The sequence below is a fragment of the Pseudogymnoascus verrucosus genome, assembly GCF_001662655.1.
Source record: "Pseudogymnoascus verrucosus strain UAMH 10579 unplaced genomic scaffold scaffold_10, whole genome shotgun sequence".
NCBI classification, from domain to species: Eukaryota; Fungi; Ascomycota; class Leotiomycetes; order Thelebolales; family Thelebolaceae; genus Pseudogymnoascus; species Pseudogymnoascus verrucosus.
In genome coordinates this window covers 506,855-529,666 of record NW_017263661.1, presented here as the reverse complement: position 1 = coordinate 529,666, position 22,812 = coordinate 506,855, and the positions used below count along the sequence as shown (strand labels likewise).

General features: G+C 54.5%; 7 protein-coding genes across 7 annotated transcripts; 3 read left to right on the top strand and 4 right to left on the bottom strand.

Moving 5' to 3' along the window:
• Positions 1-360: 360 nt before the first annotated feature.
• GAP1_1 (glyceraldehyde-3-phosphate dehydrogenase 1) lies at positions 361-3,032 on the top strand. Its single transcript, XM_018272910.2, has 2 exons — positions 361-1,451; positions 1,501-3,032. Exons 1-2 carry the CDS (start codon positions 901-903, stop codon positions 2,774-2,776), a joined length of 1,827 nt encoding a protein of 608 aa, XP_018132559.1. The 5' UTR covers positions 361-900; the 3' UTR covers positions 2,777-3,032.
• A 1,981-nt stretch (positions 3,033-5,013) lies between these two features.
• On the top strand, positions 5,014-6,234 carry VE01_03419 (uncharacterized protein; the record flags this gene model as incomplete). Its single annotated transcript, XM_018272909.1, has 2 exons — positions 5,014-6,120; positions 6,226-6,234. 2 exons carry the CDS (start codon positions 5,014-5,016, stop codon positions 6,232-6,234), a joined length of 1,116 nt encoding a protein of 371 aa, XP_018132577.1.
• A 391-nt stretch (positions 6,235-6,625) lies between these two features.
• VE01_03418 (uncharacterized protein) lies at positions 6,626-7,228 on the top strand (the record flags this gene model as incomplete). Its single annotated transcript, XM_018272908.1, has 1 exon — positions 6,626-7,228. The coding sequence occupies one exon, from the start codon at positions 6,626-6,628 to the stop codon at positions 7,226-7,228; it is 603 nt and encodes a 200-aa protein (XP_018132578.1).
• A 1,264-nt stretch (positions 7,229-8,492) lies between these two features.
• VE01_03417 (uncharacterized protein) lies at positions 8,493-13,404 on the bottom strand. Its single transcript, XM_018272907.2, has one exon. The coding sequence runs from the start codon at positions 12,802-12,804 to the stop codon at positions 8,686-8,688; it is 4,119 nt and encodes a 1,372-aa protein (XP_018132583.1). The 5' UTR covers positions 12,805-13,404; the 3' UTR covers positions 8,493-8,685.
• A 2,873-nt stretch (positions 13,405-16,277) lies between these two features.
• Positions 16,278-18,023, bottom strand: VE01_03416 (uncharacterized protein). Its single transcript, XM_018272906.2, has one exon. It carries the CDS (start codon positions 17,823-17,825, stop codon positions 16,359-16,361), a length of 1,467 nt encoding a protein of 488 aa, XP_018132584.1. The 5' UTR covers positions 17,826-18,023; the 3' UTR covers positions 16,278-16,358.
• A 1,114-nt stretch (positions 18,024-19,137) lies between these two features.
• On the bottom strand, positions 19,138-21,516 carry MNS1 (mannosyl-oligosaccharide alpha-1,2-mannosidase). Its single transcript, XM_018272905.2, has 2 exons — positions 19,450-21,516; positions 19,138-19,395 (listed from the first exon to the last, which is right to left on the bottom strand). The coding sequence occupies exons 1-2, from the start codon at positions 21,412-21,414 to the stop codon at positions 19,186-19,188; spliced, it is 2,175 nt and encodes a 724-aa protein (XP_018132585.1). The 5' UTR covers positions 21,415-21,516; the 3' UTR covers positions 19,138-19,185.
• Positions 21,517-21,686: 170 nt separating this feature from the next.
• On the bottom strand, positions 21,687-22,790 carry MSL1 (U2 snRNP complex subunit msl1). Its single transcript, XM_018272904.2, has 3 exons — positions 22,565-22,790; positions 22,294-22,510; positions 21,687-22,239 (listed from the first exon to the last, which is right to left on the bottom strand). The coding sequence occupies exons 1-3, from the start codon at positions 22,633-22,635 to the stop codon at positions 21,892-21,894; spliced, it is 636 nt and encodes a 211-aa protein (XP_018132586.1). The 5' UTR covers positions 22,636-22,790; the 3' UTR covers positions 21,687-21,891.
• Between the last annotated feature and the right edge of the window lie 22 nt (positions 22,791-22,812).

Here is a 22,812-nt window from a genome sequence, read left to right as displayed (position 1 = left end):
TTGGTGTCATATTTGCTTGTTTATATGTTTATAACGACCATATTGTATGAGTGATAAACTGTAGTCCATGAGCACGTGCCCCTGGACCCCATCTTTCACGTGCCTGATATACCTGCACCCCAACATTGGTAAGACACGTAAAAATGGAAGCTGGGGAAAAGGGGATTCAGCCAATCACAGCCGTTCATTTCTAATCGCCAGCACAAAAATAAGCGGGTCCCATGCTCGCTAACGTCATATCTGGGCTTTTATGGCTTTTATCGCTTTATCTCGACCCTTGGGGCCATTGAGGGTATTAAAGTGGGTCTTCTCTTCCCTAGCTTCGCCCGCTCCAACTTGTCGCACACCACACTTCCCGCGCCTCAAAGATACTTTTGGTTATCCACCGCGGTACAATGCACTACTGTAGCCGTACTACTACTACTACTGAACCAGTCTACCGTCAACAACCTCTCTGCTATCGCCGTCCTTCAATCCTTATTGCCGTGCGTATCTCTGCTGCTTCATCGGTCGCTATACCCATACGCCACCTCTGCGCACTCTGTCGATGTCTGCCCTCCCTCGGTCTCCCTCTCTACACTCGCAGCATACGCTATCCGATCCTCTCTGAGTTCGCCTTGTACAACCCGCGTCGAGTCTCCCGCAAGGGTTTCATGCCCAAGCGGTGACTGATAAGCGTCAATACACGCCGTCCTCGCTCTCGAACTCTCCGTCTATCATATTCGCCATTTATTTGGATTGTATATACACCGACATCACATACTTCACTCCCCGCACTTGCCACAGCCCGACCGCCCACCTACCGCCTCAAGCTTCATATGAGTAAACCACCAACCCCCTCACGACTCCCCAAAGGAACTATCACCACTCACACGACCTCGTAATCGCAGCTCCGCCACCATGCGAGGCCTCCTACCCAACCACTCCGACCCCAAAGAGGGCGAGGGCTCCAACCCCTCCCTAACCTCCAACTCCCCCGGCTTCTACGACACCCCCGGCTCCTTCAACGGCGAGCCTTTCTACGAGAAACCCCGCCGCCGCTCCCTCCCCCACCACTTCATCGACAGCTTCCGCCGCGACCCGAACCGGCATATCATCGACCCTCTCGGCGACCTCGGCGATGTCGATCACCAGGACTGGGTCTACGACCCGAACCAGGCCATATTGCGGACGGCGAATACGAGGCTGGCGAGGAAGCTGAAGGGGAGGCATCTGCAGATGATTGCTATTGGTGGGAGTATTGGGACGGGATTGTTCGTGGCGTCGGGGCGCTCGCTCAATGCGGGTGGCCCGGCGTCGCTGCTTATCTCGTTTCTGTTGACGGGGTGTATGCTTTACTGCACGGTTCATGCGCTGGGCGAGATGGCTGTGTTGTATCCTGTTTCGGGGTCTTTCTCAGCGTACTCGTCGAGATTTCTTGATCCGGCTTGGGGGTTTGCTATGGGTTGGAAGTGAGTTACCTCTTGTTCGCCTCCTATGAGTTTTTACTGATTGAAGCAGCTATGCTATGCAATGGCTTATTATCCTTCCGGTGGAAATTATTGCAGCTACGATAACGATAGAGTTTTGGAATAAGAGTATCAATCCCTCGGTATTTGTGACGGTGTTCCTACTCCTCATCATCAGTATCAATCTATTCGGCGTTAAAGGCTACGGAGAAGCCGAATTCTTCTTCTCCATCGTCAAAGTCATCGCCGTAATCGGCTTCATCCTCCTCGGCATCATCATCAACTGCGTCGGCGGACCCACCACCGGCTACATCGGCGGCAAATTCTGGGTCGACCCCGGCCCATTCCGCGACGGCTTCAAGGGCCTCTGCTCCGTCTTCGTCAACGCGGCCTTCGCCTTCGCCGGCACCGAACTCGTCGGCCTCGCCGCCGCCGAGACCGCCAACCCTCGAAAATCCCTCCCCACAGCCATCAAGCAGGTCTTCTGGCGCATCACCCTCTTCTATATCGTCAGCCTGACCCTCGTCGGCCTCCTCGTCCCCTACAACGACCCCCGCCTCCTCACCAGCAACCAAAACCGCGGCGACAGTGCCTCCAGCCCCTTCGTCATCGCCATCGAAGACGCTGGCATCGCTGTCCTCCCCTCGGTAATGAACGCTGTAATCCTCATCGCCGTCCTCTCCGTCGGAAACTCCTCCGTCTTCGGCTCCTCACGCACCCTCGCCGCACTCGCTGACCAGGGACAAGCTCCCAAGATCCTCGGCTACGTAGATCGCAAGGGCCGCCCTGTGGTCGCTATCTGCGCCTCCTCTGCCCTCGGCTTCATCGCCTACGCTGCTAACTCCGATCAGCAGAACGCGGTTCTGAGTTGGATGCTTGCCCTCTCGGGACTCAGCTCGATCTTCACTTGGGCTTCCATCTGCCTCGCTCACATCCGCTTCCGCCGCGCCTGGCGCATCCAGGGACACTCGCTCGACGAGTTGGCGTTTGTATCCCAGCCCGGGGTGGTGGGGAGTTGGATCGGCTTCATCTTCAACTGCCTCGTTCTCGTGGCGCAATTCTGGACCGGGGGATGGCCGGTGGGCTACGGTAACATGACGATGGCCGCGCAGGTGCGGAATTTCTTCCTGGGTTACCTGGCGGCGCCGATTGTGATTGTGATGTTTGTGGGGTATAAGTGGACGTATGGGACGAAGGTGTGGAGGTGTCATGAGATGGATCTTAAGACGGGGATTAGGGAGTTGAATTTGGCGGAGATGTTGAAGGCGGAGAGGGCGGAGAGGGAGGAGTGGCCGAGGTGGAAGAGGGTTTATCATGTTATTTGCTGAAGGACCTCCTCAAAAGGGGGGTTGGTGTGGGATTTTATGGATTATGTTTTTTGGGGTGGAAGCGATATCTTTTTTGGGGGCGTGGTCGGGGCCGGTATACGGCGTTTGGGGTAGGGAATAAGTAATGACCACGGCGATTGTTATAACTGTTAATATAAAGCTATTTATTACCGTTATTTAAAGTTTAAACCTTTGTTGTAGCCGGCCATTCATCGCTATGTTAGGGGAAAGAAGAGGGTAAATGTGAGACTTCAAGACGAAAGGATAATATTCACAATATTCAAACCCAAAGCATACATAAATATAACTATCAGGACAAGCAAGTATGGGCACTTTAGTCTTTTATCCATACAACTCGTCTTCGCACATATCCGGTACCTCATTCGTAATTGCTCGCGCTCGGGGAGGGTGTTCGTATTTGGCTACCTCGGTGTCTGAGGTTGGGGAGGACGGTGATAGCACTGGGAGCCTGAGCTTGAATGGGTGGGGGGATGTTGATGGGTAGAAAAAAGGGGGGGGGGGGTGGGGGTTGTAAGCAGGTAGTCTTACTGTCCCTGTTACTCTCATTCCAATCACTGCATACGACTGGTACTACAATGATCACAAATGCTTTTTTTTAGAGCAGTGAAAGAAAGGAGTAGCAAAAACTAGCTTGTATATATTCACGAGGAGGAAAGCCGTCAGGGGGGTTTTTTTGCCGGTAGTAGCAGTAGTTATAGAGGGATTGGCATTTAATTGCTAATGTAAAGCATAACCATCTCATTCCTTGCCAGAATCGTCCCTTCCCAGAATCGTCCCTTCCCAGAATCGTCCCTTGCCAGAATCGTCCCTTGCCAGAATCGTCCCTTCCCAGAATCGTCCCTTCCCAGAATCGTCCCTTGCCAGAACGTGTTGTTGTTAGCCTCTGCCAACCATTTTCTGATGTAATGGGGCTCATAGCCTATGTCCTTTCCCGCCGAGGCATAGAACTTGAGATATGATAACTGCCAATCCGAAACGCACAAACAGCGGATCGCCAGTCAAACTTGACGCGAGTGGGAAAAATGTAACAGCAAAACTGGCGACAGGAACGGAACAGAGCATGGACTGGATAGTGAAGAGGGCGATGATGGAGGCGTCTGCTTTGCGTGTGTCAGATGCTGAGAGGTGAGATGCCAGAAGCGAACAGTAAGGAAACAGTCGTTACCTCCGGTGATCAAGCTCATCCAAGCTCTTTTCAGCTCCAACAGACCAAACAAACTGGCTTGACTGGTTCTTTGACTTGCGAGGAGGCTCAGCATAGCGGGCAACTTGCGTCAACCTTAACACCTTGTATGATATGTATCGGGGCTGGAGTCCTGCAAAATACGGCATGTAGTGATGGACCGGTAACCTTCCCGCATTGATGAGATATCATCTGATATTGGTGACCACAAATTGCCGAGTAATAAGCGTAATGGCCACAGCAGCAATTTGTTACCGGGTTTATAACCAAGTGGTTTGACAAATCCTGGCCGGTTTTTCCAGGGGCTATCTGAGACATTTGGAGTTTGTTTGTCGTTTTCTTTGGGAGCAGCCACGTAATAGTATCTTGGGAAACACGACCGGACTGGAGAGGTACACTGAAGAGCTACACTGGAGAAGGCACATGTCTTTTTTAAGTATTTTATGGCACATCAAGCGTTGTTTCATAGTACAATGGCAAGTGTTAGCGATGTTGCAGGCACCAAGGCACCGCCCTCGTCGATAGGTGTCGAAAGGTTCTCGAACTATCAAGTGTATTTCATATATATGTAGGGGCTTCATGACACCACTAACAAGCACTGGCATGGAAACATCATGGCATCGCTGGAAATAGTGCTGCTGACTATATTTCCGTCGGTCTCTCTCTATTTCTTTGTTCGCCCCTATGGTATGGCTGCATGCGTCGACTTCGACGGCTTCAATACACTGGGAATAGATAGTCGCCTTATTACTCCGCAAGATAAAGAATGTAAAGGCTCGATCTTCCCTCTTTATACGCAAGTTTCGTTTGTCTCTTCATCCGTATGCGTCGACGATTTTCATTCCTCGGACGGTATGAACATGCTCTACCACCCCCTACTCATAGCACATAAAGAAAGACTCGATATTCCCTCGTACTTCAAAAGCCTTGTTCTGCCATCTACTTAAAGATGAGCTATGTTGAATCGATTTGAAGTACACTTTTCAACAGCAATTATCGTTATATGCTATTATATTCACACTATACCTACAGCATGATCGACCCCACCTATAGATTTTGGAGCCCATATGAAGATAAACCTAATGGCGGCCCTTACTCGTGGCATATCCTTGATTGTGACCAGAGACGCTGGGTAACAGTTACCGGATCACCAAAAGCGGTGCCTCGGGATCCGGATGCGATTAAGATACTCCGCCGACACATTGACCAGCTTGACCCTGCTGTGCATAAGATCACAGTGTCTGACGAAGGAGATATCGTCTCTATTTCTTCACACCCAAATGATGAGGCGGCATGGTTCGTTCACTACCCTCGATATGACCCCCGAGATGTGCCAAATGGCCACACGACTTTGATGCGCACCCAGATGGAGGAGGTCGACAGGGTAGGCCATTCAGTTGATATGGTGCGGTACGAAGATGGCCCCGGAAAAAGCCAGCTCGGCATCTTTAAGTACTCAATGATATATATTCATTTGGATCGTATATGGAATGAATTGCAAATTATGATGGCTCTCCCGAAACACGAATTGATCGTTCCATTCGGACGTATCGTGTTAGACGATGTTGAGCCACGAATCCTAGGATTTACCGTCCCTTTCATACCTGGTGGGACCTTTGATGAAAACAAAACGCGCCCGTTCCGCTTCGCTTGGTTGCAGCAACTTACGTCTCTCGTGGATGAGTTGCATTTCAAGTTCGGCATCTATCATCAGGATATCGCGGGGCGCAACATTGTGGTTGACCCAGTCACTGGGAAAATCCGGCTCTTCGATTTCGAGTTCGCTGCAAAAATTGGTAGCCCGAGCGTGGACATCTACCGCAACGACATTGATCAGGTTATCTTTACCATATACGAGATTCTCACTCTGGATGTTCATTTTCGCGAGATTGCAAGCTGGGACCAAGACGTCAAGGCTATAGAGGAAATGGCAGAATGGGACGTGAAAATACCCATCGAAGCAGGTAACGGTGGAATCAAGGAAATTAGGAGCTTCCTCGCAGAGTGGGCGGCAGGAAGACGTTCGAAGGCACAGAATGGACCTGTCAACGCAACATCCCAGCTGGATTGGCCGGGATTTCCACCTCAGACCCCAGTTCTTTATACGTCTCGCGATAGGGCTTACAACATCGAGGGTGGTGTTAGACATATAAAAAAAGCAAAAAATGCCATATTTGAAGGACAGCATGTTGTGCGGTGGGAACGGCCTTCGACAAAATCTTTGTTGGCTAACAAGGAAAACTAGTCGTCTTAAAAGGGCCTAATCTACTATATGAGCAGGCGTAAACCGGACGACCAGAAACAGAATGAGTTCAGAATACACGCCAGAATATCGCATTCCAAAACCCCGAAACAGCAAGAACAAAGGGCCCCAATGAAGAGATCCTGAAACCATCCGCTGCAAATCCCAAGTCGTTTTTTATTTTATTTCCATTATCCCGTCACTGCTTCTCGTTCCATGCTACGTACAGAACATTCCCGTCTCTTCCTCAAACAAGAATCAGCACTCCATCGGCCCTCCCGTTTCTAAAACAGAAACATACATCAACCGTCCACTCCCCGCCCTCTAACCTCATCAGAGCCCCTAGAGCTATCATTCCATTCACCTTTCCAAAAACAAAACCAAAAAAAAAACGGAACAAACCATGCCGCCCCAAACTTCGTGCTCCCCCTGCACCCTCACCTTCCCAACCCGCCTCGCCCTCCGCTCCCACATCCGCCGGTGTGAGTCCCACCCCGACTGCGACCCCTGCCACCGCAGCTTCCTCAACCACCACGCCCTCGCCACACACCTCGCCCAGAGCCGCTTCCACAACGGCCCTGTCCCCGCCCCGTCAAAGACAGGCAGCGCGCGGATGGGAAAACGCAAGAAACATCGGAGGCGGAGCGGGAGAGAGGGGATGGAGGAATCAACCACGGGGACTGAGGAGTATGGGGGACACAAGATCGAGGAGAAACATACACCCTCCAGCCGAGAGCTCTGCGTCCCAGCACAGAAGATATTGATATGGGCGCCTTACCCCTTCCGCAGAGCCCCGCGCCGCATCCTACCTCCTCGCCATCTGCGAACTCTCCCGCGCCCAGTGTCAGCAAAACGTCTTGTTTCGGCTATTGTGCGAAAGGGCCCTTGGTATTTGATGATGATGCTGGTGATGGTGTTTTTTGTGGTTGTGATAAACGGGTATTGTGGGAGGTTTGGGTGTGGGTATGGGTATGGGTATGGATGTTATAGTGTTGTGAGGATTTAAGGGGAAGGGGTTGAAATGATAAAGGGGAGGGGGGTCGATGGTGGTATTGGTCAGTACCGTGTGAGAGAATGGAGTGAGCTAGAGAGAAATTATCAATGATACTTTTATTCCTTTTTTTCACACTCGTCTCATCTCAGTGATTCGTAGTTCATCTAATCTCGGAATCTTCACACGAGATATCAAAATTCCACAATCCCCCCACAGGACATGTTGTGATTCATAGGAGAGTTTATGATATTGACACTCACTAGCTCAGGCATATATATCACAGTGAGATGGAAGAGATGGATGCAGAGTAGATGGAATAGATAGAGGTATGTCTCTATAAAGCTCCTGAGAACCAATGCTCCGCGCCAAATACATTAGAAGAAGGAAGCAAACAAAGTCCAGACGCTGCGGAAAGAATGAGAAAGAAGTGAGCGATTACGCAGCACCAGTAACATTGCTATCCGATGAACAACCAACAGGGCAAAAAACGACCAACAATAGTAAGAATTATATCAACAACGGCAAGAATAGTCCAACAACGACAAGAACAGCCAAACGATAGCAAGAAGGGCCAACAACAACGGCAACAAGAGTAACGACAGCAACAACGATCAACGAGTGAGATACATATTCAGAGAAGAACTTCCTTACTCGGCTTCAAGCCTGCGTCCACAAAATGGTCCTTGTCTGCTTTCGCATAAAGTTATCTCAACCATCAACTGAATGCGCCCTCCCTTAGGTAGGTGATCTAAGGCGGCTTGTGGGAGAGTAGTGGCATCGTCGTCTTGGCTGAGACTCTGATATAAATGAAACTGTTCGTCGGTACAGGCCAACGAGATTGTAAAACCAAACAGATGTTCCGTCCAGCACATGCAGTGCAATCATTCCATGTAGTGCAATCATTCCATATATTTAGCTAGAAGTGGCGATTTCGCGTCTATAGATCAATATATATATGCTTGATTCGCCACCCCCACCTCCAACCAGCCAAACACATACCAATCCTCCCGCCCCTTATTCCCCAACTCTTCCATACCACATACACTCAACCACTTCACCCCGTCCCATCCCTCTCCACCCACTCTACTACACCTCCCTTCCTAAAACCAGCACATCAAACAAATACCACACAATACCACAAAATATATAAAATCAACTTCAATAGATAGAACAAATAAATCTTCTATATACCCCTTTACCCCTCCCCTCCCACCTCACCACCCCCACTCATCACCCCACCTTCGTTCGACCCCCCCCTTTAAAAAAAAGCCCCCCTCTCCCACCACCGCGCGCCAATAAAATCGAGAAAAAATATAAAAAAAATGACGAAGGCGCCGAAACCCCTTCCTACACCCCCCTAAATATTTCCAAAAAAAAAAAGTGTATCAACCACCCGCCAAAATCGCAATCCAAAAAATTAAACCCCAACAGAGAAAGTCTTCAAGAGCGACAACTAGCAGCCATCACATCTACATCCCCCCATAATACTCATCCGCATACCCCCCCTGGTGGCCCAACTGTCCCATCTGCTGGCCCTGCATCTGTCCTCCCATCACACCCCCAAACTGTCCCTGCCCCTGGACCCCCTGATGCCCCATCCCCCCCGCCGAACTCCCCGCACTATACGGACTCGTCCCCCCCTGTCCCCCTTGCTGTCCTGGCACCAAACCCTGCATCTGCAACTGCAACCCCCCCTGCTGCGCCATCTGCCTCCCGCCACTCCCGCTCCGATCCCTCACCATCCCCATCCCCGCCACGCCTAGCCCTTCAACCCCTAATCCACCACCGCCCCCGCCATTAAACCCGCGCGACGTCGTCGACGAAGAAGCACCACTAAACGGGCTCGTCTGCTCAACCTTCATCTGCTGCCCCCCTGCAGAGAAGGGGAGGCCGTGGTGCGACATCCCCCCGTACCCACCCCCCGTCACACCAACACCGAGGCCAAAACTATCACCCATCCCCGCTCCCCCACCATACTCCGCAGGCATATACGGTTCAGGCGTTAAATGCTGCTGCTGCTGCTGAACGAACCCAAACCCCTGGCCCCCCGTCCCGGGCGGGTACGCAGCAGGAGTGGGCGAGATATCCGATGCGGAGGTGTACGCGTACCCACCCCCTGGGGTGACGGAGTGTGGGCTATACGACGGGAATCCGGATTGGTCGACTAGGGGCGTGTGTTCAAGGGGTGTGAGGCCATTATACGTGGTCGCTGAGCGGAGGAGGTCAGCCTGCTGTTGCTGTTGTTGCTGCATATGCTGCTGCTGCATATGGTGATGTGCCTGCATCCCCGCGTTATCGCCATATGCATACCCTCCCCCATTGGCGCCGGCATACGCCATATTCTGCGCCTGGGGGTTGGGATACATCCCCTCACCGCCGTAATCAGGAATCCCCCGCACGCCGTTCTGCGGGAACCCAGCCATACCAGGCGGGAAGTGCGCGAAAGGCGGCGAGATGCCCTGGCCGTGGTAGAGGTTATTCCCCCCCGGCCCACCGGATTGCGGACCCGTAGGCGTGAGAGGGTGGTGGTTGCGCACCGGCAGCGCCTCGACGGGGGAGATGATAGTGTTGGCGTCTACGGTTCTCTGGTCGACGAGGCGCAGCACGGGTAGGGATAGCTGCTCCATGTGCTTCCCCAGATGCACGGTGAGTTTCTTCCAGCTCGCAAACGCCTTGCCGCAGAATTTACACGGTTCGTCGACGGGCCGCACGAGGGTCTCGTGGTGGCACTCTGCGACTCGCGCCCAGACTTCCTCTTCGACGCCGGTAGCGCGCCGGATGGCAGCCTTGGACTTGGTCTTTGGCTCGGGGAGCTTGTGCTCGCGCACGAGATGTTGCAGGAAGTTGTCTTTGCGGTAGCACTTGTGGCTGCAGTCTTCGATCTGGCACGTCCACCACTCCAGGTGTCGATGCCGCTCGTTCTCGTGCCTCACCCAGTCCGCCTTGCGCTTAAACGACTTAGGCTCGCGGCATGAGGGATATGTGCACGTGAAGGGCTGCACGTCTTCGTGGACGTGCTTCGTCCAATCCGATGGCTTCAGGAACTTCTTCACCTTGAAGCAGAGCTGGCACTCGAACTCGGCCGGGAGCGAGAGGGCGGGCGGTTTCGGCACCCCGTCAGGGAAGCTCTCCGCGCCGAGCGCATTCTCGGGGTTCGAGTCTGACCCGTCGCCGTCGATAGGTAGGGCCTTGTTGGCTCCCGCGCGGCCCTTCGCCTTGGCCTCGTAGTACTTGGTCGCGCCGCCCATAGACAGGCAGAATTCTTGAGCATTGCAGGCACGGTCGCTGATAGCGCCTTGGTGCTTGATGCGCCATCCAAGCAGGCACTTATACCGCACCATCTGCTGGTGTGCGAGGCGGTCCACAAGGTATCCTGGCTCCATCATCGGGTTGAGTTTGCGCACATGGTCGCGAAAGCCGTCCATCGTAGCTACAATAGGGGTATCAAGGTCAAATTGCAAGTCGCCATCGTCGGCAAGGTCATCATCATCATCATCATCAGCATCCAAATCCATATCGCTCACATCATGCATCGGCTGGTCGTCAATTAACCCATACTCCTCATCGGCATCAATAGGTGGCGAGGTGAGAGTAGGCACCGGCGGACCGCCCATCTTCATCCACTGGCCTGCTATACCCGTCAGCCCAGCCTCGGTGCTGAGCTCACTCTTACTCCTACTGCGTCGGATGGCATTGCCCACGCCAGTGAAGAAGCCGCCAACCGAGTTCGTGCTTCCTACTGACGCGCGCCGGCTATGGCCGCCATCCCCAGGCGTCAACTCCCTCCCAAAACTCGTAGTCAGGCGCGGCGACTGCGGCCGTACCCTGGTGCCACTAGGCGATCGAGGCGGCGCGAGCGTACTGGTCGTGTTATTCTCCTTCTTGCCTAGTGGCGACGACGGAGGGCGGCCACGGTCGACAGCGTCGATATTCCGGTTGCGCTTCAGCTTCCCGGGCTCACCCACGCTCTTCTTCCGTACGACGTTCCCGAATGCGTTGTTTATCGTGCTAAGGATACCGGGTTTCTTCTCGTTCCCTTTGCCAAAGGACAGCCGCTTCAGTAAACCTCCGCTCGTGATGGCCTCGATCTCCTTGACGCTCGGCGCACTGAGTCGACGCCGTCGCGTGCCCCACGTCGCGGAGCGCGAGATGATGGAGAACGAGTCCGCAGCTGCGTTCCACTTCTCCATCATCTCCTTCGCCGAAGTGCCCTTCCCTTCAATCGACGGGCTTACGATATTCGGAAAAGTTGCCGCATCACTAAAGTGCCGCGACTGCTGCATCAGTATCACATCCTCATCCGTGATATTAGACGCCCCCTTATTAAAGTAGGTCTGCCCATCCTGTAACCTGTTCTCGCGGATACTCGCCGTCGGCGACACGGGCCTGATATTGTCCTCCTCTGCCTCGGCGTCTAGGGCCGAGGTCTGGATATGCGGCGGCTCCGGTGCCCACGACGAAAATCCACGCGGTGAGTTCTGGCTATGTGGCACTGCGCCCGTGCTCAGGGATCTCCCGCGATTAGGCGCTGGGGCCGAAAGGCCAGAAAGTGGCGGGCGCGTCGGGCTATCGTCCTGCTCATCCGAGCTGTCGCCTGCCTGGGACCGCCACTCTTCTACTTCGCGCCTCTTGGCCTCGATCTCCTCGCTGCGCGCTCTATCCTTGAAGTTCGGTATCTCGGCATCCGAGAAGGACTTGCGGCGCACCGGATCGAAGCCCCTGCGCGCGCCCCCTTCATCTTCATCGTCGTCGACCGAGGACCCATTCGAACTCTTCGCGACGGAGATCTGGATGTTGTAGGCGCTCGAGTGCTCCGCATCGCGCGGGGCGAAGTAGCCCTGCAGTCCCCGCTCGCTCGCAGCACCGACTGTAGTGCCCTGATCCTCCGGGTCAGTAGAGAGCTCGCGCTCCTCGGTGCTGTTCCACGTGGTCAGGGTCACACGGGGACTGTGCCCAGCAAAGGCACCCATGCTATTTGGGACGCCCTCGGCGCTGGTGTGGCTCGTGTTGCCGCTCATATCAGGGGTTGCCTGTTGCTCCGCCGTGTTAACGGAGAGGTTGAAGGAGGACGGCGAGGATGCGCTGTTCAGCCCGTCTTCTGGCGCAGAGACGCGGGGGATAAACGTCTTCACTGCGGGTGGTCGATTGGAGTTGGGCGATGATTTCCGTGACCTCGTGGGGTCGGGCGTCATCAGCGGCGCGGTCACAGCTGGGGGTGTATCAGGCGTGGCCTCGTTATCCAGGAGCGGGTCGAATCCCAGTCCTGTCGTCTGCGGCGGCGACGGTCCCTGGGAGTCTGAGCCAATGATGAGATCTTGGCCGTCTGCGTCAAAGTTGACGCCGAAGAACTCGTCGGCGCCGTAGTCGCTGAACTCGCTGTAGCCGCTGTTCTCGGAGACGGGGTTGCCTGGGGTGAGAGCGGAGGGGCTCGAGGAGCTACTGTAGTGCTGGTATTGGTAGGAGGAGAGGTATGCGGCGTCTAGGGGCGCGGCCGGGGCATGGTGAGGGTAGTCTGGCGAGGAGCCGTCGAGCTGGCGCGGGTCGATGGAGGGCGAGGGGGTTGCGCCTGAGGCGACACTGGAGGACATTCTTCGCGGAGGGGAAAGAAGGTGGACGGCGGGACGGGCTGTATATAGATCCGTCTTTGGGGTTTATGCGCGGAGGTCAGAGAGCGGTGGGGGTGGTGCACATGGTTTCGCAGCCTTGAGATGAGCTGGCGCCCTGCGCGCGGCGGGTAGTGGAGTTGGAGTCGAAGTTGGAGTCGAAGAGTGGACTGGAGTATATAGCTTCACGTGTGGTTATGCGCAGATGGCGTCGTGTACAATGGAGGAGAGTGTTTTTTTTAGTTGGAGAAGGTGGAGAGGTGGATATGGAGGAGGTTGAAGTGGAATGGGAGTGGAAGTGGACGTTGAAGGTGGGAGGTTAGATGCGGCTGGCTGGCTAGGTGGCTGCTGCGATGGGACAGGGCGCGAAGTGAGTACAGGGCGCGGCGCGCTTAAGCGATAATGCTGTGGTTGTGGTGCAAGTAAGTGGAGGAGGAGGAGATGGTGATGATGGTGGGTGGGGATAATGTGTTAGGGTACCTGAGAGCTGTCGTGGGAGAGTGTACCTAGTGTCTAAAGTGTGGTGTGGTAGAGCTAGTAAGCAAGGACAAGAGGTACATGTAGATAGGACAGGCAGAAGGTACAACTGCATAGTATCCCCATGGCATCAGTCTACCTAGAGGTAAGAAGCAAGAAGCAATATTATACTCTAGAGCGAATATCCACCATACAGTTCACTCTCGCACCTTCCCCATCGCAACACAGCCTCGTCGGTTTATCGATTGACCCATGATTGACCATTATTGATCCATGAATGAGCCAATATCATGATCCATTTGTCTATATCGTGCTGTTGCCCCAAGTACCGTAAGCACCTTCTTCTCATTCCCCCGTCTCCCCCCGTCTCCCCCCCCACCTCGGCAGGGCAGGAAAGGCACTCTACGCCCTCAGCCTCGTGCGCAAAGGCTAACTGGCTCAGCAGTTCAGTCCTCCTCCACCTCTTTAGCACCTCTTAGCACCCAGCAGCTGGCCGTCTCCACTGCCTGGCCGTCTACAAAGTCTCACCGAAAACCCTGCCCTGTCCAAGGCCGACACAGCCTCCGCCGGCCCAGACATTCCGCCAGAACATTCCGCCAGAACTAGACAGCTCAGCAGTGCACTGGGCCACTCACTTGTCTTGTCGTCTAGACAGCGCCGATGATCAAGCCTCGTTAGAGGCGGTGCAGGTGGACGTGCAGGAGAGGAGGAGGTGTTGATGCAGGTGCAGATGCGCTGCGGGGATGCTAGATATGCTATCCCATATGTGCCTCTCCATGTGTTGTTGTTGCTCGACGACGAGGGTTCGATGGTTTGTTGTTTCGTGGTTCGCGGTTTTCGTGGTTCAGGGCTCAATGGTCCCCTTTGTCCCTTGTTCCTGGTCCCGCGATGCCGTCGGTCGCAGTGTGGTGTGGATTGGATTGTGGACACTGCATTGTGGATTAGAGTCAGTCAGCCCTTTTTACGTTTCAGTGAAACATCACATCATTGTCTTGGTGCGAGTCATGTCAGGGCCGTCGCCGGGCCGTGGGTTTGACGTTTGACAGTACACCACCCACACTGACAGGCGCTACTTGGAGATCATGATTATTTGGTTGTATGGTACTTGCTGCGCCATACAATTACAGTGCAGTCCGATGTACTCTTTCCATCCATCGCACATCTCTCACTCTCCCTCCCACTTCGACCTCAACAACAACTCTCTCGACTCTTATCCCCTCATCCAGGCAGCAATCCCACTAACTATCCCTACCAACTTTCCCATCTCACGACCTTACCACTCTTTCAACCACCACATCTCCACCAGCCACTTCCACACCCGATTTCCAACCACCACAACCACAACCGTCCTCACACAAACAATCCCCGCACAGCCACCTTACCCCCCCTACCCCTCCACTCCAGCCGCACGCCCCAGCCCCAAGGCTCACCACCACCACCACCACCAACCCCCAAAACCCCGCCTATTCCCCACCCAGTCCGCCTCATCTTACGCTAACGCGGCACTCACGGCTTCGAGAAGGGCGGTGGAAGAAGGCTATGGGGGGGTGGTTGGTGAAACGGGAGAAAAGCAAGTTTAAAGAGAGGGGAAGGGGGAGGGGGATGTGGAGACATGATCGCAGTGGTGAGTGGTGGGGTGGTGATGTAAGGGCGAGGCAAAAGAGGTCCAGTACAGGACAGCATGGAGCGGAGTGTTGTCCGGGTTAGATGGAGTGTGGTGAAGCCAGCAGCTAGGAATGGAGGGGAGTGATACAAGGAGGACAGCAGACAGTGTGATTAATCAATCCCCAGGCACCCATCAATCGATCGACCGAGACAGAGAGACAGGAGTGATAGACAGCCCTCTGCTTTCTTCTTCCCCCGTTGAGGTCCATGAACCTGCATATGGCAGCCTGGCAGCCTTGCTCCTCCCCCTTACTGCTGCACTACACATTACATTACTACTTGCATCTACATCTGCGCCAACGCAGCCTCAGCCGTTTTCTCCCGCAACGGTTGAGATGCTGGACTCTGCGCTCAGATCAGTCAGTCGCACATGGAGTGCAAGGCATTCCATCTCACTCATGTCACACGTCTGGGTGTCTGGCTGCCTGGGGGACAACTGTCACGGTTGACGTGTTGTGTTGACAGACCCCTCCTACCGTATCACTTCATCCATCCCACTCCAAGGCTAGTGATGGGCAATGCCGTCGTACATAGCAAACCAGCTAGGCTGACAACTTACGTAAGGCGAAGAGAACGGCCAGTACACCCGTTTCGTAGGTCTAGGATGGCAGGGAAGGAACGATTCGCTAAATGGGAGGGAAGGCACGAGAAACTGGCGATGGTTAATAACGGAAGGAACGATGACTGGACTGATAGGCTGGTCAGGGAAGGAGCAACTGGCTATCTGCCGACGGAAAGAATCACTAGCTGACGAGGGAAGGAACGACCATTTACTGACGAAGGAAGGAACGATTAGCTAACAAGGGAAAGAATTACCATCCACTAACGACGGAAGGAGCAACCATGTATGGCCAACGAGGGAAGAACGGAAGAACGGCTAGCTACTGGAGGAAAGAGTAATCGCTCACAGAGGGAACCAGCAACAAGTTAAAAAGGGAAAGAACAGTCAAGCCAACGATGGAAGAAACGGTCGGCTACTTAACGAAGGAAAGAACGACCAGCTAACAAAGGCAAGCTACGAGGGAAAGAACGATCAGCTGCTGAGGGAAAGCGCGCTTTACAACATAGGGAAAGAACGACCCATCTATTAATGAGGGAAAGAACGACCAGCTACCTCAACTAGAAGAAAGGGAAGGAACGGCTAGTAAACAATAGAACGACCAAGCCGCCTGTGGAGGGAAAGAGCAATCATCTAACAAAACAAAGGTAAGAACGAGGGAAATAGCGATAGTCTAGCTGTCTGTTCCCGATATTGGGGCCGGGTAATTCACAATCATCCATCTTACAAGCATTGAAACAGCGCACGTCAAGTAATATCCAGCATCAAACTCAATATGACAATATATTTAATTAAATCTCTCTCCCACACCCCTTTTAAACAACACAACAACCACCACTTAAACCTTCACCTGGCTCGTCTCCCCACCACCACCACCTCCACCACTCCCACCAAGCCTCTTCTTACTAACCACCCTCAACCCACCCGCAACCATCACCAGCGCCTGCAGCCCAAGGACAACAGCCAACGTAACCAGCGCTCCAATGACTCCCGCAACAGGCAGAGAAATCGGTCCACCGCTTCCACTCTTCCCATCGCTCGACGAGGCACCCGCACCGGCATCGGTCGACGACGAGGAGGCAGAGAACTCCGCGCAGGCCCCATCGGTCCTGCCGCAGGACTTGCACCAAGTCTCCTGGTCACCAATAGCGAATTTGCCCATCTCGCTCACGAAGGTCTTGTAAGGGAGGACGGTCTCCTTCTGTCCAAACAGCGGGTAGGCTGTCTGCCCAACATACGCAGCCGATCCATTGCTCGCCATGAAGCGAACGCTGATATCCTCCTCCGCCGGGAAGGAGCCCGCAGCAACAGTCTTGGAAGTGAACATCTCAAAGGTCATGGAAGAAGCATAATCCACGACGCCGGTGAAATCGTTGTTCGCAGCCGGTAGCTGAGCCAGGCCGAAGAAGGAGAGGAAGGTTCCGTAGGCGCCGAATTGGATCCCGAGCTTCTTCTTCCCCTTCGATGCGATCGTGGCGTTGAGGTGCTCCAGCACCTGTGCCGCGAGGGTAGCGCCGCTGATGGCGCGGATGGGGGAGGAGGCGTTGAAGGCGAGGCCGAATTCGTGGGCGTCGGCTAGGGTGCGGAGTTGGCTTAGGACCTCCTTGGTGAGGAGGTTAGAAGAGGGGATGGTGGCGTTGTTGATGGTAGCGACGTTAATGTAGTCATAGATGGAGTATGCGTTCTTGAAGGTGAGGTAGTCGGCGTCGAACGTGCTAGCGACGACGGGGGCGAGCGCGGCGTAGAAAGCGCGAGTCTTCTTGTCGAGCGCGACGAACTCGGCGGAGGTGAGGTACTCGTTTGAGGAGGTCAGGGCGGCGGGGCAGCCGCTGGCGCCTTGGAGCCAGGGGGAGTTCTCGGAGTCGGCGGTGGGTTTGGAGGCCGAGGTGACGAGGTTGACGGGGATGAGCTGGTAGCCGTCTAGGGGGGCTTCGATCTTCGTGCCGTTGGCGAGGGTCTGGGTGTTAAGCGTCGGGCCGACGGGGGGGTAGAGACCTTGGGTGAAGCCCTGTGCGGAGACTTGGAGGACGGTGTCGACGGGGGCCTCGACGTCGAGCTGGGCGAGGTTGACTAGGGAGGGCGCGATACCCGAGATGCCTGTGGTGGCATCGGTGATGTATTTGGTGCGGAAGTAGGACCCGGCGGCGTGGACTTGGGTGTAGCCTAGGTCGGTGAGGTGGGTGGGTGTCCAGGCTTTGGAGGTGCGGTCGCCGTGGCGGTGAAAGACGTAGATGCCTAGGGTGGTGTCGGCGGCGAGGGCGAAGGGGAGGAGGGAGAGGAGGAAGAGAGAGGTTGGGGCGTGCATTATGGGTGGTGGTGGTGGGTGTGAAGCTTTTTGAAGCTATTAAAGCTTGTCTTGGAGCTCTTCCTGTGTCTTAGATGGGGATTGGAGGTTGTCAAGCACAGCAGCGCAAGAGGGGAAGAGAGGAAATCGAAGAAGACGAGAAGAAGAAGAAAGGAAAGACGAGATGTCGTTCCACTGGCACCTACTTATGACTCGGCAGCAGATTGGATTGGATGAGCCCCTCCTCGCGTGGCATGTCTTATGGTATCTCCCGGCCTCTAGATCCCACGCTTGTAGACCTTAGATAGCATAGTTTGCAGCGTAGTGTGTATCGTTGATTGCGGGGTCAATTGGAGGTTGTGGTGTGGTTCGGATGATAAATAAAAATGGGGTGGAACTCCGAAAGGGCGTGCACTAAACAACAAACACACTTCCGCGGGCACCTGCAGGAAAGAATACTTAACTGGAGTAGGTAAAGATCTATCTGATATCAGGGTCAGATCTAGGTCTGATGCAGGGTTGAGCCCATGGCGGCCAGCTAATTGGCGTATGTGTGGTTAGTTGGGGAGAGATAAATGGCCCTTTCCGTCGCATTTCCTGGCTGTTGACGGTCTGAGTGAGGGGCTCTGATGGCTGGCGGGGTAATAAGTTGCTGATAGCTGCCAGAGTGGACCAGTTGATAGGTGTGCAACGGCTTCTAAGTGGCTAATAAATCTAATAAATTTTCTAGGCGTGGCTGGTAAGGCTGTAAGTGGCTGCTAAGCACCCGCAAATGGCTGGTGGTGCATCTGCTAAAATGGCTACTAAAACTAGTAAAACCACCACCACGCCAACCACCACCCCCATCCATCGTCCCTTCTTCGGCGAGCGGCAGGCGCCGGCTTCTGTGATGGCTGCGAAGGAGCGGAGGACGGCTATATCGGCCGGGGTGGGGGTTAATCTGGCAAGTGTTAGCGGTTATCTGATTGGAGTGGATCTCATGGGTTATGCTTGCAGGGGGAGTTGGATGTACGTAAGTCGTTTATAACAGTGTGATGGATCGTCCGTGGAGATGCGTGGTGAGGGTGTGGTGAGGGTGTTTTGTGAAGACATCGGGGTATGGTAGTTGGTAGTAAGGTTATCGTGGATGCAGGGACGGCTGGAATGGGATACGCTTAGTTTTAAGGGGGGAGGGTGCGATCTAGGAGGGAGTGAAGTGAGAGCCCGGTATCGCATGTGCATCGGAAGCATATGACGGCGACGTGAGATGTGAAGGGACAACAGGACAGTCAACAGAATGGGCACGACAAACACAGCATCAACATCCCAATTAATGAGCTCAACCAAGCCAACTCATCAATATTATCCTATATACTACACCCTACAAATACTTTTCTCCCCCCTACGCCCCCTTCGACGCCGCCGCCTCCACCACAGCATCCCTCACAATATTCCCATCCTTCCCCCTCGGCTTCCGCTGCCACCCCGTCTTGAACAGCTTCCCCATCTGGAAGCGCGGGAACGCGTGCGCCTCCGTGTTGATGACGATCTTGTCGAGTGGCCACACGTCGTTGGGTCCGAAGAGGAGATAGAAGTATTTCAGGGTCTCAGCCTGTCTTATGTTAGTATCTATACACATCAAACCACACATTGCGCGAAGACTCACCAGCCAGAAACTCTCCATATTATCCGCCATCTCGGGCGGCACCACATCCGCGTTCCTCAACGACGTAAACCCTCCCCCCAGCTCCACAGCCGTATGATTCATAAACGACTTGAACATTTCCCACCCCCACTCCCTATACATCTCATCCCCCGTAATGCGCCACATGTAGAACAGACTCTCGACCGTCTCCGGTCGCTGCAGATTATGCCGATCATTCGGCTTCACCACAAAGTCCTTGCGCCACTCCGCCTCCGGCGCCGGATCAAACGTCTTCGGTGCCTTGTGCGGCGCCGACGCAGGCAAGGGCGGCGAATCGAGGTTGAAATGCGTAATCTCAGCTGCTAACCCAGTAGCCATCACCTGGTACATGCCCCAGCACGTATGCATCAGCTCGCGCGCCAACTTCATATCCTCATCCTGCTTCGCGCCCCAGGATCCCGCACGACGAGCTTCCGCTTCCGAAATCCCGCCCGTGGCTCCTAGCGCGATGGTCCCGGGGAGGAAACACAGCAGGTGATCCATCTTCCCCGTCAGCGCGCCCTTAAGCCCGTTCTGGCGCTCGCCGAGGACGGTGAACTGAGAGGGCGTGGAGTACGTGATGAGATGCTTGCGGACGCCTGCGATGGCCTGGTCCCACATCTCCTCGTAGACGGGCTCCTGCTTGGAGGTTTGGAGGTACTGCTTGATGAGGTACTCGTAGTAGGAGTCGCCACGGCTGCCGAGACGGATGTTGTCGCCGCGGAACTCGCCCGTGGGCGCGTACAGGAAGATGGGGACGAGGCCGTCCTCCATGCCGTTGTCGTCGATTACTTGTATTACCTTCTCAGCTTTCTCCCAGTAGAATGTCTCGCCGGTGAGCTTGGAGAGGTACTTGAATTCGAGCTGTAGCGTGGCGGCTTCGGCGGTGGAGGAGGCGCCGCCGTCGGCGTGTGAAGGGACGCCCTTCATGGTTTTTAGGTTGACGCTAGCGTAGGGGACGCCAGAATCGGATTCGAAGGCCCCGATGACCCTATCCGCCAAGTCCTTCGCCTTCTCGAGGTAAAGGTCCTCCCCAGGAGTCCCCGGGTCATCGTCCGAGATGGGCGCCATCTCTGGAAACTCCGTCGACAAGTAGTGCGCCGACAGCAACCCACCAATCATGCGTATCGTCGTCTCAAAAGTATTAACCTCCTGATCCTGATCATAATCCAGCTTCGTGCCAATCCACTTCCTCGCCGTCGTCAACCGACTCGTCAAATTCATCAGCATCAGCGTATCCAACGCATCCACAATAATCCACCCCATTCCATTCGGCGTCATCTGCTTCCCCTTCTTCGACACGGGGTGGAACTCGTCATAGCCCCACGCATACCGCTCATACGCGTCCCAGCTCAGCGTGAACGCCTCCACCACCCTCTGCTGTCTCTCCGGCCAATCCACCTTCTTGTCCGCGCTCTGCAGCCATCCCCACCCTTCCTTGCCCTTCTTCTTCACTGTCTTCTTCTCCTCATCGTTCCCCCAGACGCCAAATAGGTATAGTACAAACATGACAAACAGTCCCATAAGGGCAAAAGCTCGCTTGTATTTCCACAGCGGCCGCCGCCTGCGCGACGACGAGTACGGCTTATCCTTGTAGAGCGGCAGCTGCCTTCCCTGATCAAAGTAATCCTTATTCCTCTCAAAGTAGCCTCCAAGACGATCCTGCATTCCGCTTCCCTGGCCCGCAGCCGACGACCTAGCCGTCACCCCTGACGAGCCCCAAGCCCTATTCTCCAATTCCCTCTGGGGGTCCGTAAACGCCGGCACATTTTTGGGTATCGAGAACGCCATGTCCTCTGCGATGCGCCTGCCCGATTGAAGAAGTGATGCGGTCGCGCTGGCTGCTATGGCGCGGCGTGTGATGTTCGCGGCGGTTTGTGCGGTTGCTCCTCTGAGGATGGCAAAGGCGGGGGAGCGGCGGAGGTTGAATGGGTCGAGAACATTCATTGGCGTCGTGCGAGCATCGTGGGGATGTCGTGTGCGCAGGATGAGAAGATTGGAACGAACCCCTTGCCTTTGCGTCTGGGGCTACAGGTTATCCGGTTTTGTGGATACTCGCAAAAAGACGGGGGAGACAGCAAGGCCACGGATCAACAATGCAGGAGGCGGAAATATGTAGTTCCGCTAATTCACAAAAGTGTCGGTCTTGGCAGGGAGAAGGACGATAGATAGGTAGAATTATAAATAGGTAGGAAGTGTATTGATTTATTCAGTAATACGTCCTAATTATTGTCTCGAGTCACAGTGCAAAGTTGTATGCGAGTACAATGAGATGGAGGTTCACAGTGTTGTTTGATTACCTCCTTTCAGTCCAAACGGACCTGGTCTAGATCAGAGACAAATACCCCGTCTCAATACCCCATAGAATTCCCACTTCGCCCCCCTAAACGCCTTGCAATACATGCATATATGAAGATAACCCCCCTAATCATCATCGCTATCCTCCTCCATAGCCACATCGCTCCCACTCTCCTCCTCCTCCTCTTCCTCCTCGTCCCTCTTCCGCTTCTCACCCGCAACACTCGTTGTAGGACTCCTCGCATCCTCCATCGCCGTATCCCTCCCCAGCGCCGGCGGCGGCTTCAATAACGCCGCTGCCCCAGCTGTGCCCGGCGCTCCACCCCCAGCCATAAACGCTGCCGACGGCGGGGCATTAAAGATACTCTGCTGTAGTTCTGTCGCCGTGACCTCGCCCGCCGCAGCAGCCGGCTTGTGGAACGTTCCGTCTAGCTTCGCGATCGTATCCGATTTCGACTTAGCATATTGTATTTCCTATCCATTTGTGAGCTTTCAAATCACACAACCAGAAACACAGGGGCGACTAACCAACTCGTAACCAAAGAACTCAAACCCCTTCAGCGCGCGCATAGCCTGCGTAGCCGTCTGCGCATCACGGAAAACAACATGCGCCTGCCCTCTCATCTTCATAGTCTTCATGGCGACGACATCGAGGACAGGGCCGTAGGTGGAGAAGAGTGTGTAGAGCGATAAGCGGAGGTCGTATTTCTGGATCTTCGAGGACGGAAGGTTTGTGATGTATAATCTGCCCATCGTCAGTCTTCATCCCACATACCTCGCACCTAGGGAGCGCACGCACGTTTGGTTGGGGGGGTAAGTCGAAGCTGCCTTGCCGGCTACTTGCGCGGGGGGCTGCGCTTTGGGAGGCATTGCTTCTGTCTCTCGCGCAAAACACCTGTGCTGTCGTCGCTGGCGCTAATAGATTTGGCGGATTGTGCGATTTTGCACGTTGGGGGGAGGGTTGGTCGCGTCAGAGAGAGTGTGCAGCTTGGATTATTTTTCCAGTCGTGATCTTGTGCTTGAATCTCCAATGCCAAGACTTCGAAT

Bases quoted from the DNA above. Each gene is read 5' to 3' on its own strand.
- GAP1_1 (XM_018272910.2), top strand. From the start codon at position 901: ATGCGAGGCCTCCTACCCAACCACTCCGACCCCAAAGAGGGCGAGGGC. The intron at 1,452-1,500 runs GTGAGTTACCTC...TGATTGAAGCAG, and splicing joins GGGTTTGCTATGGGTTGGAA to CTATGCTATGCAATGGCTTA.
- VE01_03417 (XM_018272907.2), bottom strand. From the start codon at position 12,804: ATGTCCTCCAGTGTCGCCTCAGGCGCAACCCCCTCGCCCTCCATCGAC.
- VE01_03416 (XM_018272906.2), bottom strand. From the start codon at position 17,825: ATGCACGCCCCAACCTCTCTCTTCCTCCTCTCCCTCCTCCCCTTCGCC.
- MNS1 (XM_018272905.2), bottom strand. From the start codon at position 21,414: ATGAATGTTCTCGACCCATTCAACCTCCGCCGCTCCCCCGCCTTTGCC. The intron at 19,396-19,449 runs GTGAGTCTTCGC...AACATAAGACAG, and splicing joins ATATGGAGAGTTTCTGGCTG to GCTGAGACCCTGAAATACTT.
- MSL1 (XM_018272904.2), bottom strand. From the start codon at position 22,635: ATGCCTCCCAAAGCGCAGCCCCCCGCGCAAGTAGCCGGCAAGGCAGCT. The intron at 22,511-22,564 runs GTGCGTGCGCTC...GACGATGGGCAG, and splicing joins ACTTACCCCCCCAACCAAAC to ATTATACATCACAAACCTTC. The intron at 22,240-22,293 runs GTTAGTCGCCCC...ACAAATGGATAG, and splicing joins AGTTCTTTGGTTACGAGTTG to GAAATACAATATGCTAAGTC.